Source organism: Caloenas nicobarica, chromosome 15 (assembly GCF_036013445.1).
Source record: "Caloenas nicobarica isolate bCalNic1 chromosome 15, bCalNic1.hap1, whole genome shotgun sequence".
In the NCBI taxonomy this organism is placed as follows: domain Eukaryota; kingdom Metazoa; phylum Chordata; class Aves; order Columbiformes; family Columbidae; genus Caloenas; species Caloenas nicobarica.
This window is the reverse complement of record NC_088259.1, coordinates 7,978,998-7,995,109: the sequence shown is the minus strand read 5'-3', so window position 1 is coordinate 7,995,109 and position 16,112 is coordinate 7,978,998. Positions and strand designations below refer to the sequence as shown.

The following is a 16,112-nucleotide window of genomic DNA, read 5'->3' as shown; positions in this document are numbered from 1 at the left end:
CAGGGGGACGCCTGTTCAGCCTGTCAGAAATAAAGCCCCTTCAAGCACGAAGAAATAACAATGCCTCCAACCCAAGAAAAGACGACTCTGCCTCCTGAGTTTGCCTAGAGTGGTAATAGTACCAAGGAGAGGACAGGAGATGGTCACTCCTTTATGAACTAAAATCAAAGGCACAAGTGTTCAAAACCACAAGTGTCAAGTGTTAACAACCAGAGATCAAAGCAATTTAAAAAAAGCCAAATTACACCAAGTTTCTCATAATAATAGCTCTAATCACCAAGCAATCTGGAGACTCTTCTCTTCCAACAAACTGAAAAAGGAGGACTTTGAAAACAAAGCAGAATTTCCCAAATGTTAAAGTCATTTAATTATAGGCAGATATGCATTAAACACGTTCACTGTGTTTATTTCCTTATTCCAAGCTGAAACTATAACGCTTAAGCTAAACTGTTTGTCCAGCTTAAATAATGACCATTAGCTAAGATGCAAAGAAGTGTTTTTATTGCAAGCACAGTGAGCAGGGAGTGGGTTGCATCTCATGTGGCTGACAGAGGGCAGATTTAAACCACCCACTCTTCTGTTTTTAGTGCTCATTGCTGTCAGGTGTACATCATTTCTGCCATGTGAGACATTTTCTTTGGGATATACAGGTAATATTCCATGTATCCTGAAAGATCTTCAATAGTCACATCATCCACAAAGGCCCTGGCTTGCTCAGAGCAAGAGCGTGGAGAACTGGAGGGAGTTCTTGACAGCAAAGCCTGGGACTGGTCCTCAGAAACTGTTCTGCTATCAGGTGCCAGCGGCAGGGTGTTCTGCAAGCCAGAGAATTTGTACACTTCCATATCTTGCCATCGTTTACAATGACAGGCTTTATCTGCACACGCACATGGCTTATTTGTGTTCAGCTTGGACATGGACTGAAAGTCAGAAAGCTCCGAGGTCTTTAGGCTCGTGTTGGATACCACAGCAACGGCAGCTGCAGAGTTCTCCTGTTTGTTCTCTGACGCCAGTTGTGTAACACAAGCTCCCAAAGACTCAACATCAGCTCCCTTCTGGCCAACGTCAGGAGCAGTACTGCATCGTTCCTGTGCACAAGCTTCCTTTGGCACTGGCATCCCAAACCCACTGCTGTCATCTGGGGCATCGAGCTGGCTCTTGTGCGCTAGCTGGTTGCAAGTGGAATGTGATTTTGTGCTGCAATGGATAAACTTTGGAGGATGAAGAATTGGAGATTTGGAACGCCTGCGACGCTGGGTTCTCACAACTCCTCTTGAAGGCTTCTTCACAGACCTACCAGGGAAAGATACACCAGTGAAGATTCACTACAAAACTTGTAACTAGATTACAAACACCATTGTGCAAGATCTCTACAGTATATATATTGCATGCAAGGGCTTTAAGCTCAGAGTATTTGTTCATGGTATTCTGTTACCTTGGAATTTGACTTTGTTCTAGTCAAGCAGCTGTATAAAATATAAAAGGAACACCTGAGAAATGAAATCTGAAATTTCATTTTTAGATTTTAAGATTAGGAAAAAAGATTAGTAAAGCACGTGAAACGTGACAAAACAACCTCTAAGAGAAGGACAAAGCACAAGACGACAGCACAAAACTAATGAATCAAGGCCAAATGGTTGTTTTCTTTCAGTAGAAGATGAGCATTAAGTTCTGTGTAGATACTCCAGAAAACAATTGTTTATTTTAATCTAGTTCCCAAGGGATATTGACAGTTTCTGCAGTGTTAAATAATTACTGAAAGAGATGCTTTTATGATTGTCTGATTCAAAACCAGCAGTTCACATTTATATTATGAAACACCTATAATGTCTAGAAACCTACAGCTGATCAGCATTTCCTTTCACTTCCTATAACTGTAAATAAGAATAGTAGCCACATATGAACAGAAGAATGTGTAGAGTACTTTAAGCAGTGCCTTTAATAAAAAAAAAAAAACAGGGTCGCTTGGGTAGGGGTGTAGCTACTAGAAAACTCGTCTATTTAAAATTCCCTTTCCATGCGGTATCATTTGAAGCAGTCTGATAATCCCAAGCTTCTCTCACCCATGCCAGGTGTCCTTGGAAGTACACACAGTCTTAGGTTTGGTATCATCTGCTGCTGTTCTAACCAGTGCTCTTGGACCTGTCCCTTCACCCACAGCGAGAGAAGCAGTAGACCTGTGAAAGAGAAAAGTTAACAGCCTAGACTGGTCAGCATTATGAATACCAAAAAGCTTATGAATCTTCTTTCCCAAAAGAGGTGGCGACAAATCGTTTACAATATGTCTTAAAAGACCCACCCACAAAGGCAAACCAAATCAGAAAGCGTTTACATATTCCTATCTCAGAAGTGTGTACGACAGACTCTTTCATCAAATGTGATTCCATTCAGCAACTAGACTGCAAATCCAAACTCCACAGGCCAATGACAAAGCACACACAATGGCTAAATTTCAGTTTCCCAGGAGAGGGGAGGGCAAAAACACAATCACTGAGGAAACATGTCTCTTTTTCCAAAGACAAATAAGCCATTCTTTCCTAAAAATAAATGTTTTTGGACACAAACAGACTTTGTTTAATCAAAGAACACTTAGGCCTCTGTCTAGGACAACATAAGCTAAAACTCTTCATACTATTGCAAGTTCAATCACTTGAGCAACAGAGTTGTGTCAGATCTTCAACTTCTATTCAAGCCAGGGACCCTAGAAGATTTACTAATTTTTCTGGCACTATAAATTCATACCAAACTCCCATTTTTTCACTTCACATATTACACTGGGATCCACAGGGAAATTATTTTCCAAATCCTGTATCAAATTGGTTTGTAAGCAGGGTCGATTCCCTGCAAAGTGAAAAATAAGTCTTCACACACTGTTCTTTGACAGCTTTAACTGACATTTAATAGAGGCTAAATTATTAGTCAAACACCTGCTATTTTCCATTTAAAGAACAATGAACACAGAGCAGTAAACTGAAGGCCAACAGTAAGAACCCCAAAGTAATTAATGCCTGACTTGGGGGTGAGACTATAGATACTGAAGAAATGCGAGGCACTCAGGTACATTTCTAACGAGTTTAATTACTTAAATGAAAGATGGCTTTAGAAGCCTATCTACTCGCCACCTAAGTTCCAAGGTAATTCTCATTACCACACTGATTTTTACATGCCGCCTTACCTACACTTTCATTTCTGTCACCAATATAATTGCATCACTGACAAAACCTTACAGAAACACAGTACTATAAAGTAATACATAATGGTGCACATTTATCAGCAGAAAAAACCCATTATATAGAAGCCTTCTTTTTTTCCATTTCAGATAAAAATGATCGTCATCAACAGAAGACACATGCTGCTTGTGTTCTGCTACCTGGGACAGGGAGGGTAAGTGCCACGTGTCAGATCTCCCACAAAACAACACAAAAAGCATTCTTTCCCATTTAGTGATTTGGGTTATAAATAGGAAATTTGTAAGTGACATCAATAAAAATAGTTTGTGTGGGAATCACGCATTGCATCTATCATTCCCCTTTACTGACATGGAAAGAACGTTTCTCTCCTGGGAAAAGATGGGAGTTTATTCTCATGACAGGCCTTCAGAGCCATGACGATACACTAACTTCAACAGTAGAGTTCGCGTGCTACAGACATAACCTCTGGCAGCCCGATTAATGCCAAAATTCATTTCAAGCATGTTGTCAACTGCTGACTATTGTTAGGTTTGTTTCAAGCCTTTTGGGAGCTGACAGCGATCAAACAAATTATAATACAATTTCTTGAGAAGTGCAGTCTACAGGTGGTGAATTTATTTCAGTTTAACTAGAATGAAGGCTTTCAGGGCCCAACCTTTTGGGATTACCTCATTCCTTCAAACTGAACAGCAAGGGCGTTCCCTTTGAGACCATTTCTAATATGTTAACTCCATACCTCCCTGTGGTGTTACTTACACGGCTGTGTCAACTCTTAGCTTTTTGAATGCTGTCTGCAGGCTTTCCTCTTCTCCATCCTTAGCTTCTGTTTTCATTATTGGGATGGCCAGAAGTTGACCGTTACCATGTACTGTTACAAGCAGAAAAGAGACATGAATGTAAGAACCTTGTTAAAAACATTAGTTGCCCAGCAGCATCATAATACACAAAAATAAACTCAAAATAGCACGCTGAGCACACAAAGCTGAGGTCATTCTAGTAGAACATTTTTGAAAGTTGATTCAGAACAAGCTTTACGATACCCAAGAATGGAACAAACAGTCTCTTGTACAACTGCTTAGGTGAATTAGCAATTTAAAGTTAAATTTGGTGTCAGTAGCATCTTGCACATCCATCACAGTTTAGACAGACTTTTCTATTTGTCTTACAGTGTTACCAGAATAACTCCAGGACAGGTGAAAGGCGAGAAGGAACAACGCAATTAGAAACAGCCAACTTTCTACAACTACCATTTCTGACTTTGAGACTTGATGTAACTTATATATTTAAGAAAACAAATCTCAACAATTTTTTCTTAAAACAAGATAGAATTTCAAGCTAAACAAAATTTTTTTATCTTATGTCTAGATCCCAGCAAGAGTTACACAATCCTATAAGAACATGGCATTTTGGTTGCAAATACCCATTAAATCAGCTCTTGAACAAGTACAAGTGCAAAAAAAAGAGTATGAACAGCAAACAGAGAGCCTTGTTTTAAATAACAAAGGAAGTGATTAAAATAATTTTTTTTTTAATCTACTCTGGCCATCATTTAATCTACCTACAGACAAACTTCAAATCTTTCTAAATTCAATGGTCTTCAGTACCTCACAGTTCTACAATCACATGCACATCTTACACCAGCCATCCTTCCGCTAAAAAATACTCCATAAAGATTTGCTCCCTTAGAAAGGGCTTTGCTTTTGTCAAGCAGAAACCACCAAGAGCAGCAAGTCTCAGTTCTACACCAGACCACCTCAGGCTCAGTATTTGTTTACATTTACCTGGCTGATTAGCCCCCTTCATTTAAGGCTTTTGACTTGACTACTCCTGGAACATGCCCCTGTGGCAAAGAGACTAACGGGCTGCAGGTCGAGGGAGTTGATACTTCCCTCTGGTCAGCACTGGGCTCCCCACTAAAGAGACACTGACATGCTGGAGAGCATCCCCTAAGATGATGAAGGGACTGGAGCACCTCTCCGATGAGGAGAACTGGGACTGTTCAGCCTGGAGAAGGCTCAGGGGGATTCTCATCGATGTCTATAAACACCTGAAGGGTAGGCACAAAGGAGACAGAGCCAGGCTCTTCCCAGTGGCACCTAGTGACACGACCAGAGGCTGCGGGCACACACTGAAACGCAGGAGGTGCTGTTTGAGCAGAAGGCAACATTTCTTTGCTGTGAGGGTGACTGCGCACCAGCACAGGCTGCCCAGAGAGGTTGTGGAGTTTCCCTCCTTGGAGATGTCCAAAAAGCTGCCTGGATGTGGTCCTGGGCAACCAGCTTGGGGTGGTCCAGCCTGAGCAGGGGGGCTGGACCTCCAGGGTCCCTGCCAATCTCAGTTGCTCTGTGATTCTGTATCTTCTCAAAGCTCTAAGAATACATTACGAAGGTAATTATTCAAACCCAGCAAGTGATAACAGCTCCTGTAACAAGAATACACACAGATCACTAACTCTACCTAAAAATACAGCAGTAATACCTATATTTTGACTGCTTTTACCAACTAAACACCAGCTATTTTGTATAACGGAAAAGTCTCAGTGAAGAGGGAGGAGTAATCTGAACCTCTACAGCTCAGTTATTTGTGCAGACGCAGAGTGGGGATTTCTGTTCCCTCACCGCCTCATTCCACTGGAGGTGGCAGCTCTCCCCACTGTTGTTCCGGCTGCTTGCTTGGCTGTGATTTCATCCGAACACCCTGTAGTGCAGACAGCTATTATGACACACGCAGGAGGATAAATGTATCATAACACCTTCAAGGCATACGCTGTCCGGTGAGTCAGACAGCAAGTAAACACAAGAGGAGGAAGCTAGCACAGAGACTGACAATGTGATGCTCATCTGAGCAAATTTTTATTCTAGACACTCTCTCAGTTAAATACTGCTGATCTGGTGAAACATATGGTCCCTGCTTCAGAAAGTTTTTTTTCCTTGACCCAAACAGAAGGTTCTTTAAAATTAAAAGTTTAGTTTACAACTTTTCTTTTTTTTTTTTTTTAAATACCAAAGCCCTGTATTATATAACCTTAGCAAGAAAATGACAGTAAAACATTGTAAAATCACTGCACATTATTCAAAACATACTGCCAGTTTTGGACTAAATACTTCATTTTGCCACCTTCCATCACTGACACAGTAAACCCTCAAAACAATGCAGAATTTATTCAGATAAAAACCCACTCTGTGATAACTAACTATAAGATTAAGCATTTCAGACACACCAGCCAATTACCACTGATACAAAAAAACTTGTGGAAAACAACCAAAGTTTAGTCTTGTATCAAAAACCACATGAAAACGTATGCTTTTTATCTCCTAGGAATATACACAGTCATCCTTTCCCATTTTATTTCCAGCCGTTTCCCGGCAGTACAGGACTATGAACCCAGCCTTACACACTGCAAGAACACCTGCTGTGACTTGCAGAACCATAGAAGCATTTCGTTCGGAAAAGACTCTCAAGATCATTGAGTCCAACCATCACCCAACCCCATATCTCTAAGAACCTCATCTCCGTGTCTGTCCAACCCCTCCAGGGATAGTGACTCCACCACTGCCCTGGGCAGCCTGTTCCAATACCCGACAGCCCTTCCCGGGAAGAAACTTTTCCCAATGTCCAATCTGAGCCTCCTCTACCACAACTTTAGGCCATTTCCACAGTTGATAAAGTTACGACGGTGCAACAAACCCCCGCGTTCGGTTGTACAGACGGGCCCGTAAAGGGCTCCGAAGCCCCGAGCCGTTCCCGGCCAAGGCCCCGGCAGCACGACGGGCAGACGGAGCCGGGACCTCGCATACGGGCAGCCGCGACCCCGCACACGGGCAGCCCGCAGCCGACTGCCGCCCCGCGGGCTTTTCACTCCCCGGTCCGTGCCCGCCCGCAGCCCCGGGGAGCCCCCGGCCTCTGCCGTTACCCCCCGGCCCTGAGGCGGGGCCCAGCGCACACCCCGCTCCCGCCCCTGCGCGGGGGGAAGGCCCAGCCGGCGGCGGGGGTGACTCAGCACGACCCCCGCGCCCCGCCGGGGCTCCCCCAGAACCCTCCGCCCTCGCCAAGGCACCGGCGGCCGCTCCAGGAACCCGCCACGGAGGATCGCGCTGTGCGGACGCGACGGCACCAGCCGCACGGGGAGAGCGGAGGGACCGCGGAGGGGAAGGCGCCGCCGCCCGCGCTCACTCACCGCGCTGCCCCGGCCCAGCTCGGGCCAGCCGTCTCCCGCCGTCTCCCGCCGGGCCGCCCGCCCGGCCCCGCCCTCCACCGGAAGCGACGGCGGCCGGGCGGGGGCGGGGTTAACGGCCTCTCTGGCGCATGCGCCCTCGGCAGGGCGGGGGTTCGGCGGGCACGCGCGGGGCGGTGACCTCACTTCCTGTTGTCCTCCGAGCGCCGCGCTCCGCTCGCCAGGCCGGGAGGCGGTGAGTGAGGGACAGGGAGGCACGGACACCCGGGGAACCGGGCACCCGGGGAACCGGGCACACCCCGCCCAGCCGGGAGAGCCCTCAGCGGCCCTGGGGAGCGGGGAGGGGCGGGGAGAGATGGGGAGAGGGGGCCGGACGGTGCGGCGGGGCAGAGAGGCCTCCGCGGGCCTTCCCGCCCAGCCGGTGAGGAGAGAGAGGCCGCGGGGCAGCTGGCGGAGCCGGGCACAGGGCGCGGGTGGCGCGAAACCGCGTTGCGCTGTTTCAGGGGCTTCAGAGCCTTCTGGCGGACACGGGCCCCGGCGACGCGGCAGCGGCGTGTCCGTGTGTCCGCTCCGGGGGCGGTTCCTAACCCCTCGCTGTGGCGTTGGGTTGTCACCGGGGCATGTGCCGAAGGGACCAGCCGGCCAGCGCGGCACTGCCCAGCTGTCCCTGGCTGTTTGGGCGGTGTCATGTTCACAAGTCAAGTTGAAGTTATACTACTTGACAAAATGTGTATATACATATATCGTCTGTTCGCCCAGTGTAAAAAACATGCTTTGTGATTTTCGATGCAGGCTGTGCCTGTTCTGGGAAACGCAGAGTTCACAGTGAAAAGTACTGGTCAGAAGGCAGTGGGATTGCCCGCAGAAGAACGAGCATTGTTCACATCATTTCGGTTTTGTAGAGACCATGTGTGTTCAGACCTCAACATCAAGTTCTAATCTGTTTATTTCAGTTCATTCTATATGGCACGGCTGGTTACACACTGATAGCTCATCAATGGACTTGGAAGCTAAAGATGAAGAGGAAGAGAGTCTGCAAACGGCTTTCAAAAAGCTGAGAGTGGATGCAGCAGGGTAAGCAAGCAACAAAAAGGACTATGTAATTTGTCGATTTCTTATTACACATTTGTAATTGTTTTCCATTATTTTGAATCTCAAAAATAAGTGACACAGTTTGGTAAAAGGTACCTTACTCTCCAAGAGGAGACAACTGTATCACTCCACATGGAATGCAGTTATAATAACCGTCTAATAGGCAAAGCAGTACTTCATTAGTGACCAATTTTGACACAATATCCAACTGAAATTACACAGTGACTGCATGAAAACATGAAATTACTCACGCAAAGCAGTGAACCTGCTCTTAACTGTTGTGGTAGCCGAAGTCACCTTGTGTGATACAGAACGTGTTTGTCCATTCATGTAAATGCTGGTGTCTTCAGCCACATTCTCAACCTTTGCTGTAGCACATCAAAATTTGCTTGGGAAGTGCCCAAAGAGTGTCACCATCGCTTTGCAGTGTGCTGGAAGGCCCAGTCTCACTGGAAATCATCTGGCTAAATATGAGGACTGATTCTTTCTGATTTTGGGGGATTTTGTAGAGTGAAATGTCTACAGACATTCACACACAAAAAACTTACTCCAAAACGCACTGGCTATACTGATAATATGTAGGATGAGTGTCTTCCTTAAAAGTAGGAGTTCAGAAAATCATGCAGTCTAACATTTTATGAGCTGGATCACTTGAGGTCTTTTGGGAATTCATAGAGAGAAGAGGAAGCTTCGTGTTGATAATTGATGTTACCGTGTTAACTCACCTCCAGAGCCACCAATACTCTGAACTCATGGCTTACTCTGCATGTTAAAATACATTTTTCTTTGCTACTTGTTTCTTCTACTTCAGGCAGCGTTCTGTTTAAACGTGTAGAAAAATAGCCGTTCTCTAACAAGGAACTATGGTCATTAAACATACCATTTTGGAGTATGACCAGTGAGTGACAGACTGTGTGGAATTCTGGTTGATTCCTGACGATATTTTTTTCGGCATAAAAAGATCTTGTTTTCCAGGCATGTGTTTTAAACAGCTCAAGTCTTGTGACTAATGCCTTAAGGTCAACTTTAGGCAGAGTACTTGGGCTATTCTGCTAGAATTTCAGCCTCATTTCCTGTCCTATGTTCCAAATCACACATAGAGCTGTCATAAATACAGATTTGTACGCTGAGGCATTTATGTTTGTTGGACCTCTAGGGCCAGATGTTTTTTTTCATTCCACGTTTATCTGGGAAATTTAATGAGAAATAAATTAGTAATCTGCCCTTTGTTGTACCTCATCTGCTCCCCCACTGACTCCTCCCCAGCCTGCTGTTTTGGGTCCCTGACTTTGCATTTGAGATGAGTAGGAGTCTGTCCTTAACAACTATTGTCTGACAAGAACATTTGGAACCCGAATTTGCATTCCTTCAGTGTGTCACTTTGGTACAAATAGATCATGACATCAGCCTCTGGGCATTTTGGCCTCCTTTCATTTCATCTCACCTATCTTTAGACACTTGACTGAGGCCATTATAATAAGAGCAGTTGGATAAATCCCTGTGATATCCTGTTTCTAACCACTGACTAGAGGAAGTCAAGGCTGCAAACTTCCATGTCTCAGCCAAGCACCTGAAGCGAGTGGGCTGAATCGAGACCTCTGAAGCGGTGTGTTCAGGCACCGCTGTAACGTGGCGTTTCCCTTTTCACTCAGATGTATTGCAGCTCTGTCTGTGGGCGATGGGATGATTCTCAGAACAGCAACAAGAGCCACCACGGATGGAGCCAAGCACCAGCCTGTCTGCTCAAAGGAAGCATGGCACGGGTAAAACGCACCGTTCACTGCACCGGGCCCGTGGTTCTGGTTTGAGACATTTAACACTCGCGGATCGTTTCCAGTGAAAGCTGTTGTTCATTAGTTGTTTCAACACACCTTTTCTCTCCTTTCTATTACAAAACTTTACCATAACTGATATAATGGTTTTTTAAGGGGCTTTTATCAAAGACTTTAAAAACAATATTGCCTCTTCTCTTAGAGAGGGTACCTAAAATTTTCTTTTCCGCTAATTTCCTGAGAAGTCCTATTCTTCAATCTTACACCTTTGCAACCCCCTCTCACCTCTTTCTTGGGTTATTTCTTTACTGAAGTACCTGGATATTCAGTGCAATTCTACCAGCTGCTCCAACCAATACCCGGGTTTCACACTACAGTTCAGTTTGGGATGACAAAGTAGCATTTGCTTAACACACAAGATTTTGGGGGAAGTACCTTTAAAATGGGGCTGTTTGTATGCATCTTTCCTTTGGGGCAGCCCAAATTTCTTTAGACTCCTCCACTGTTCCTCTCAGAGGTTGTAAGTGACCAGTCACCTGCTTTTTCTAAGCAGGAAAAAAAAAAAGTAAAATGTTTTTGTGGCACATTTTAGAGCTTATTGAGCTTTGGTGCAGATTCTGGAGTTACCTACTTGCTCACCTGTTCCAACCCTGCAGGTGCATACGAAAGCCTTCCAGAGGATCGGCCAGAGCCCCACGTCGCAGGCGCTCCAAGTCCCCTGTCCTGCACCCTCCCAAGTTTACATATTGCAATATGAAAGCCAACGACCAGCTGAAACACAAAACCCAGGCAGACGCAAAGGGTAGTATCAGTTCAGACATTTTTGTTACAGCAGAACACGGTACGAAGGACAGACACGATTCTCACTTTGAGGCCAGCGATGACAGAACTGACCCTTTGGAAGCTTTCACCACTGAAGAGCCTTTGGAGAAGTCAAGAGAAAATCGCCCTCCTCTCTCCTCGTCCTTTGAAACCAGCTTGCATTCTAGCCAAACCTCGGATTTCCAGTCCTTATCCATGCTTAGCAACGGCAAGCAGTGCCCTTGTACGGACAAGAAATGCCAGTGCAAGCAGTGGCGAACCATGGAAGTGTACTCATTCTCCGGCTTACGGAGCGTCCTGTCGGAGTGCGAGAAGGCAGTCCTGGGAGCCCATGCCCAGTCTCTTCAGAACAGATCCCCTTGTGGGACAGGCTCATCAGGTTCTCCCAGATCTTGTTCTGAGCAAGCTCGAGCCTTTGTGGATGATGTGACTATTGAAGATCTTTCAGGATACATGGAATATTACTTGTATATTCCCAAGAAAATGTCTCACATGGCAGAAATGATGTACACTTGACTGAAAGCAATAGAGAATCCTGAATTGGAGTTTGTGATAACGGTTGGGTTAAATGCCTCGTCAGTGCCACGCTTTCACTGTTGTGTGTTTGATCAAATGTTTCTTTGCCTCATACAGTTAGTTTTCTAATAAAATGAGAAGTGGGATATAGTTTCCAAGCTTAGTTCTAAAAAGAATGCACTAAAGTCTCTGAATACCTTAACAAAAGCACTGTAGATCAAATTAACTCCCTTTGTTTTTTGGTTTGTGCTGTGGATATTCAAGCTCTGTATGCTGTTTTCATTATGTTTTGGGGGAAAAAAAAAAAGAAGCCTTTTAGGTTTTGTTCTGAAATTTTGCGGTGTTCGGAAGGTTCATTCTTAATGTGTCCCAGTACTTAGAGGAATGTTTCATAGCTAGAGCTCTGTCTTCCTCATCCTGCTCTGGAGAGAAGAGTGAGAAGGCGTTCAGTGTTTTGGATCAGACGGATCTCCTTTCCTTGAACACCGTCTGGCTCCTTTTTAGTTGGATTGAATTCTGAATGCTTCCTCTTCACAAATTTGTTGGGAGGTGCAGCGTGTGCAGGTGTGTGCTTGGACCCTTTCATTATCTAACAAGCTCCCTCTTAAGCAGTTCTATTTTTTTCTGCAGATGCGTGAAGCTCTTAGAAGCAAAAATATATTTTGTTATTTGTGCATTACAGATGGAATAATTTGGGGGCAGTGAAGCAGGCCAGCAGGGTTTTTTAGGCCATGCTGTCTCAGAAGTGGAGATTGTGGAGCCATCTAGGCAGATTGTTTCTGAGTATGTTTGATACACGAAGTGTGGAAATAAACAAGAAATGTGTATCATACAGGCTTTGTGGTGTAGAGCTATAACATTCCTGCTGGTTGAAAATACTGAAATAAAAAATGTTTTTGCTGAGACTTGCATTAATAAATGTTTGTCAAAACCCAGCAAATTAAAGCCTGAATAATTTGACTTGCACTCATCTCCGCTCGTGACTTTTTTTTTTTTAAAGAAAAACAAGCCACCAAAAGTCTGCTTTCAGTTTCAGCACATGCTAAACAACTGAGTAAAATACTGCAGTTTTTATTTACACTTTAAAAATTAGTGGTCAGGAAGCCAAGGAGTCACAAGCAGTTTTATAAAAATAGACTGTGGCAGATGTAGAAACTTGGCCTTGTATTCTCTGCTAGAGAAATCTCAATTCTAGATGATAATTGCTGTCTGTAGATTTTATTCTAATCACCCCTAAAATTTATAGTATCGATACAGGAAGTTCAGATTTAAAGTTAAAATAAATCCAAATAAGTTAACATGAGAATACAACTAAACCCGTTATTTTGCTCTGAAGTGTCGTGCAGCTATTCAGCGTGCACTATTGGCTTGTACTCTCACATTGGATCTAGTTGATTTCTAAATTTTGGGGGGTTAGTACTTTACATCCCCTTCCTTTCACCTTCCTCTTCCAGCACTATCCTGCAGACCCACACACGCAGTTTTGTTTTTCTTCACCTTCTCTCTCCTGTCAGTAAATCTGGTACAATACATACTTTGCTCATCCCCACTCCCCTCTGCAGCTGCAACCTGACGAAGTGGCACAGGGAGGCACTTCTCCTCAATGCAGTGTGGGTGGCTGGGTCAAGCTCACGTTGGGCAGTTGTTCCTGCTGTGGAGCAGAGTCCTGCATCTCTACTGAAGTACAAACCCCGGGAAGCATTTATACCTTCAAGCTGGTGTCACATAAAACCAGCAGTGACGGGGGATGCTGGAAGGGCCCACGGGTGTTTTTGGAACAGGACAGTGAGCAGCAGCTCTGCTGTGTCCTGGAGGAACAAGGAAACTAGTCCAAGATTCACCCTGAAGTTCAGGGCTGAGGCATGAATTCAAGCTGCCAGGAGGCCGGGCAGGAGGAACGAGTCTGCAAGCAGGTTCTTTGGGCACATTTCCAGTGTCCTGTGCAGGACCGAAGGAACTGGTAGTGAGGGGAGAAGGAAAATGGAAAAGAAAGAGACGAAAACTCAGCGGTTTGGTGTTCCGCCTGAATTACCATTTGTGCTCATGTTTAAGCAAAGAGCGAGCATCTGCTTTGGGTTGTTGATTGCAACGACCAGGCTCATAGCAAACGTACAGAAATGTTGCCGCTAGCTTCACGTTGCTCAGACTGTCTCTTCTTGGTGACACGATGAGCTCTAAGAGAGGTCCCAATCCTAAACTTACCATTGCCTTCAAACCCTTCCCCGTTCAGCTCACACTTTCCCTCCTCTGATAACTCAGGAACTCTTGCTAACTGCCTGCCCCAAACTTCACATGTTACCAGAAAAAGGCACCTTCTCTGGGAGCACCTGCAGAACACAATTAGCTTAACTGATGAGCATCAGCACTCAGCCTTAGAGGTGTCCGGGTACTGCTCCAGCCTGCCACTGTACCTGCCTCAGCCAGCCTGGGACCTTTTTTACTGTCCAGGGATGCTTTAGGATGGGTTCCCAATTGATCTACAGAAGAATACATCTAAAATATTCTGAGAACGCACCAGTGGGCCTGCTCCCAAGACTTTCCTCGGCTCAGATCCCAACTCTTTACTTCCTATCTCAGCAGATCCAGGCTGGGGTTTTTCAGTGGCTTCCCTGCACCCCCAGCACTTTACAAGTTATTCACCTGTCCTGTTTCAGGACTAATTCAACTGAAGCAGGATGCAGAAGGTCACCCTGGATCAATGAAATTTATTTCTCACTTTACAGAAGCCAAACTGAGTCCCAGCTAAGCTTTACATTGGCAGACGCTGAATCAGGCAACCAGGGGGGCGCGCTGGGGGGAGAATCAATGGATCTGATTCCACCCCCTCCTTCTAAAACAGGGAAGCTGCTTCTGTGCCTGCGAAGTCCTGTGACCCGCTCTGTCCACCTGCTCTTTCCCCTCTGTAACGTTTCCGTCAGCTCTGAGATGAGACACCCTAGATTGCTTATTCCCAAACTGCCAGCACCCACAATCCTGCCCCGATGGCACCCTCTGCCAGGGCGCTGCTGATGCTACCGGGTCCAGCTGCACAGCATCCTGTGGGGCAGCCCAGCATTGTCCGCTTTCGCAGGCAGGAATGCTGGGGACAAGAGCTGGGGATGATCAAGGTCACGCAAGGTCAGGACACCCCTCAAGGGGACTGGCACCAATCCTGCCCTTCAAGCTTTGCTCAGTTTAGCAAGCCAAAACCCAGCTAAATAAATAAGCACCTCCAGAGGCGACACGTACCTGCAGGACCCAGAGGGACGCAGCAACTTGTCATTTTATATTCCCAACGGTGCAACATTAATTAATCACAAAATATACCACTAGATGGGGCCTTCTAGACAGCGATCCACAGGACATGAACCGCTTTTGCTTGGTCAAGCCGCTCCTTTCCTAAACCCAAAGGTGTCTCATTCCAGTGAAAAGAGCCCCAAAAGATGCTTCTTGGGGAGCACAGGCTCTCCTGCACAGTGTGGGCAGGAGCAGAGGCTGCAGCACAGGGCAGGACAGCACCAAGCAATGGAACCAGCGCTTTGGTCAAAGCCTCGTTTGCTCTAAGTTTTCAGCAGCACAGGCCCCCGCCCTGACAGTGCAGCCCCAAAGCAAAGGCCAAGCAAGAGCCGTTCCCTGCGGGTGTCCCCAAGGCCATTGTGGGGTCTCCAGCAGCACTAGGGAAGCCCTGGGCTGGGGAGGGAGGATGGTTTTGGGGGCTGCTGCCTGCGGGGGAGAAGGTTGCCAGCCTCACTCCTCCACCATCACACCCCTGCATGTCCTTGGGAGCAGGACATCACAACAACAAAGGATTCATTTTCATCTCCTAACCCTCAGAAAATCGCTCCTTTCACTATGTTCCTGCAGCCAGGTACCAGTTTGGCCCTGCTCCGTCCCAGTGCTCAAAGCGTGCCTCAGTTTCCTCACTTGAACCAGCTCTTCCAAACTCTCCTGTTTCCCTCCATATCTGTGACAACCTCACCAGCTCCAGCGCAGGTGAAAATGGGGACACTGCATGGAGGAGCCACATTTGCACCCAGAATCCTCTCACAGCCCCAAACCAAGCCTGCAGAGCTCTCTCCTCTGTTTTCTCCACAACTTGCCCCTATGACCCCCAAACCAGGCTGGTTTTACCTCCCAGAACTGGCAACTGGTCCCATGCATCGAAATTACCTCCAGGCTGCCAGACTGCCAGAGGTGGAGCGTGATGAAGCCAAGTGTCATAAGGCACATGCTCATGTGTCCAGGTCACTGTGTCTAGAAATGTGTCAGCTGCCTACAGGCGTTTGCCTGCAAACCTCTGGGTGATGCTCGTAGTGCCCAGAGAGCGGCAGTTGCAGAAGCCTCAGCACGTTCTGAGCAGTGGAAATCCAGCCGGTTTGCAATTGCAACACACCTTGCTAATTCCGGAAATGACCCCCAGCTCTGCCTGCTTTTGTGCAGGAGGGCTCGTCTGGTTTGGCCTGGCATCCTGGGGCTCTGGTACACAGCAAGCATTCCTGGACTTTACCCTGGTACAGGCTGCACAACAACCACGAGGCAGTAATTAATCTGTGCTCTACAAAAAAA

At 46.2% G+C, this 16,112-nt stretch overlaps 2 protein-coding genes across 2 annotated transcripts; one reads left to right on the top strand and one right to left on the bottom strand.

Moving 5' to 3' along the window:
- Positions 1 to 378: 378 nt before the first annotated feature.
- Positions 379 to 7,453, bottom strand: LOC135994811 (oxidative stress-responsive serine-rich protein 1-like). The gene is made up of 4 exons (XM_065645691.1): positions 7,369 to 7,453; positions 3,948 to 4,059; positions 2,064 to 2,177; positions 379 to 1,293 (listed from the first exon to the last, which is right to left on the bottom strand). The coding sequence occupies exons 2-4, from the start codon at positions 4,022 to 4,024 to the stop codon at positions 600 to 602; spliced, it is 885 nt and encodes a 294-aa protein (XP_065501763.1). The 5' UTR covers positions 4,025 to 4,059; positions 7,369 to 7,453; the 3' UTR covers positions 379 to 599.
- Positions 7,454 to 7,523: 70 nt separating this feature from the next.
- LOC135994781 (oxidative stress-responsive serine-rich protein 1-like) lies at positions 7,524 to 12,527 on the top strand. Its single transcript, XM_065645633.1, has 4 exons — positions 7,524 to 7,600; positions 8,319 to 8,439; positions 10,110 to 10,220; positions 10,886 to 12,527. Exons 2-4 carry the CDS (start codon positions 8,363 to 8,365, stop codon positions 11,565 to 11,567), a joined length of 870 nt encoding a protein of 289 aa, XP_065501705.1. The 5' UTR covers positions 7,524 to 7,600; positions 8,319 to 8,362; the 3' UTR covers positions 11,568 to 12,527.
- The last annotated feature ends 3,585 nt before the right edge of the window (positions 12,528 to 16,112 follow it).

Excerpts from the sequence above, each read along its gene's own strand:
- LOC135994811 (XM_065645691.1), bottom strand. The coding sequence starts at position 4,024 with ATGAAAACAGAAGCTAAGGATGGAGAAGAGGAAAGCCTGCAGACAGCA. Across the intron at positions 2,178-3,947 it reads CTAAGAGTTGACACAGCCGT|GTCTACTGCTTCTCTCGCTG; the intron begins GTAAGTAACACC and ends TCTCTTTCACAG. Across the intron at positions 1,294-2,063 it reads TCCAAGGACACCTGGCATGG|GTCTGTGAAGAAGCCTTCAA; the intron begins GTGAGAGAAGCT and ends TTTCCCTGGTAG.
- LOC135994781 (XM_065645633.1), top strand. The coding sequence starts at position 8,363 with ATGGACTTGGAAGCTAAAGATGAAGAGGAAGAGAGTCTGCAAACGGCT. Across the intron at positions 8,440-10,109 it reads CTGAGAGTGGATGCAGCAGG|ATGTATTGCAGCTCTGTCTG; the intron begins GTAAGCAAGCAA and ends CTTTTCACTCAG. Across the intron at positions 10,221-10,885 it reads TCAAAGGAAGCATGGCACGG|GTGCATACGAAAGCCTTCCA; the intron begins GTAAAACGCACC and ends CCAACCCTGCAG.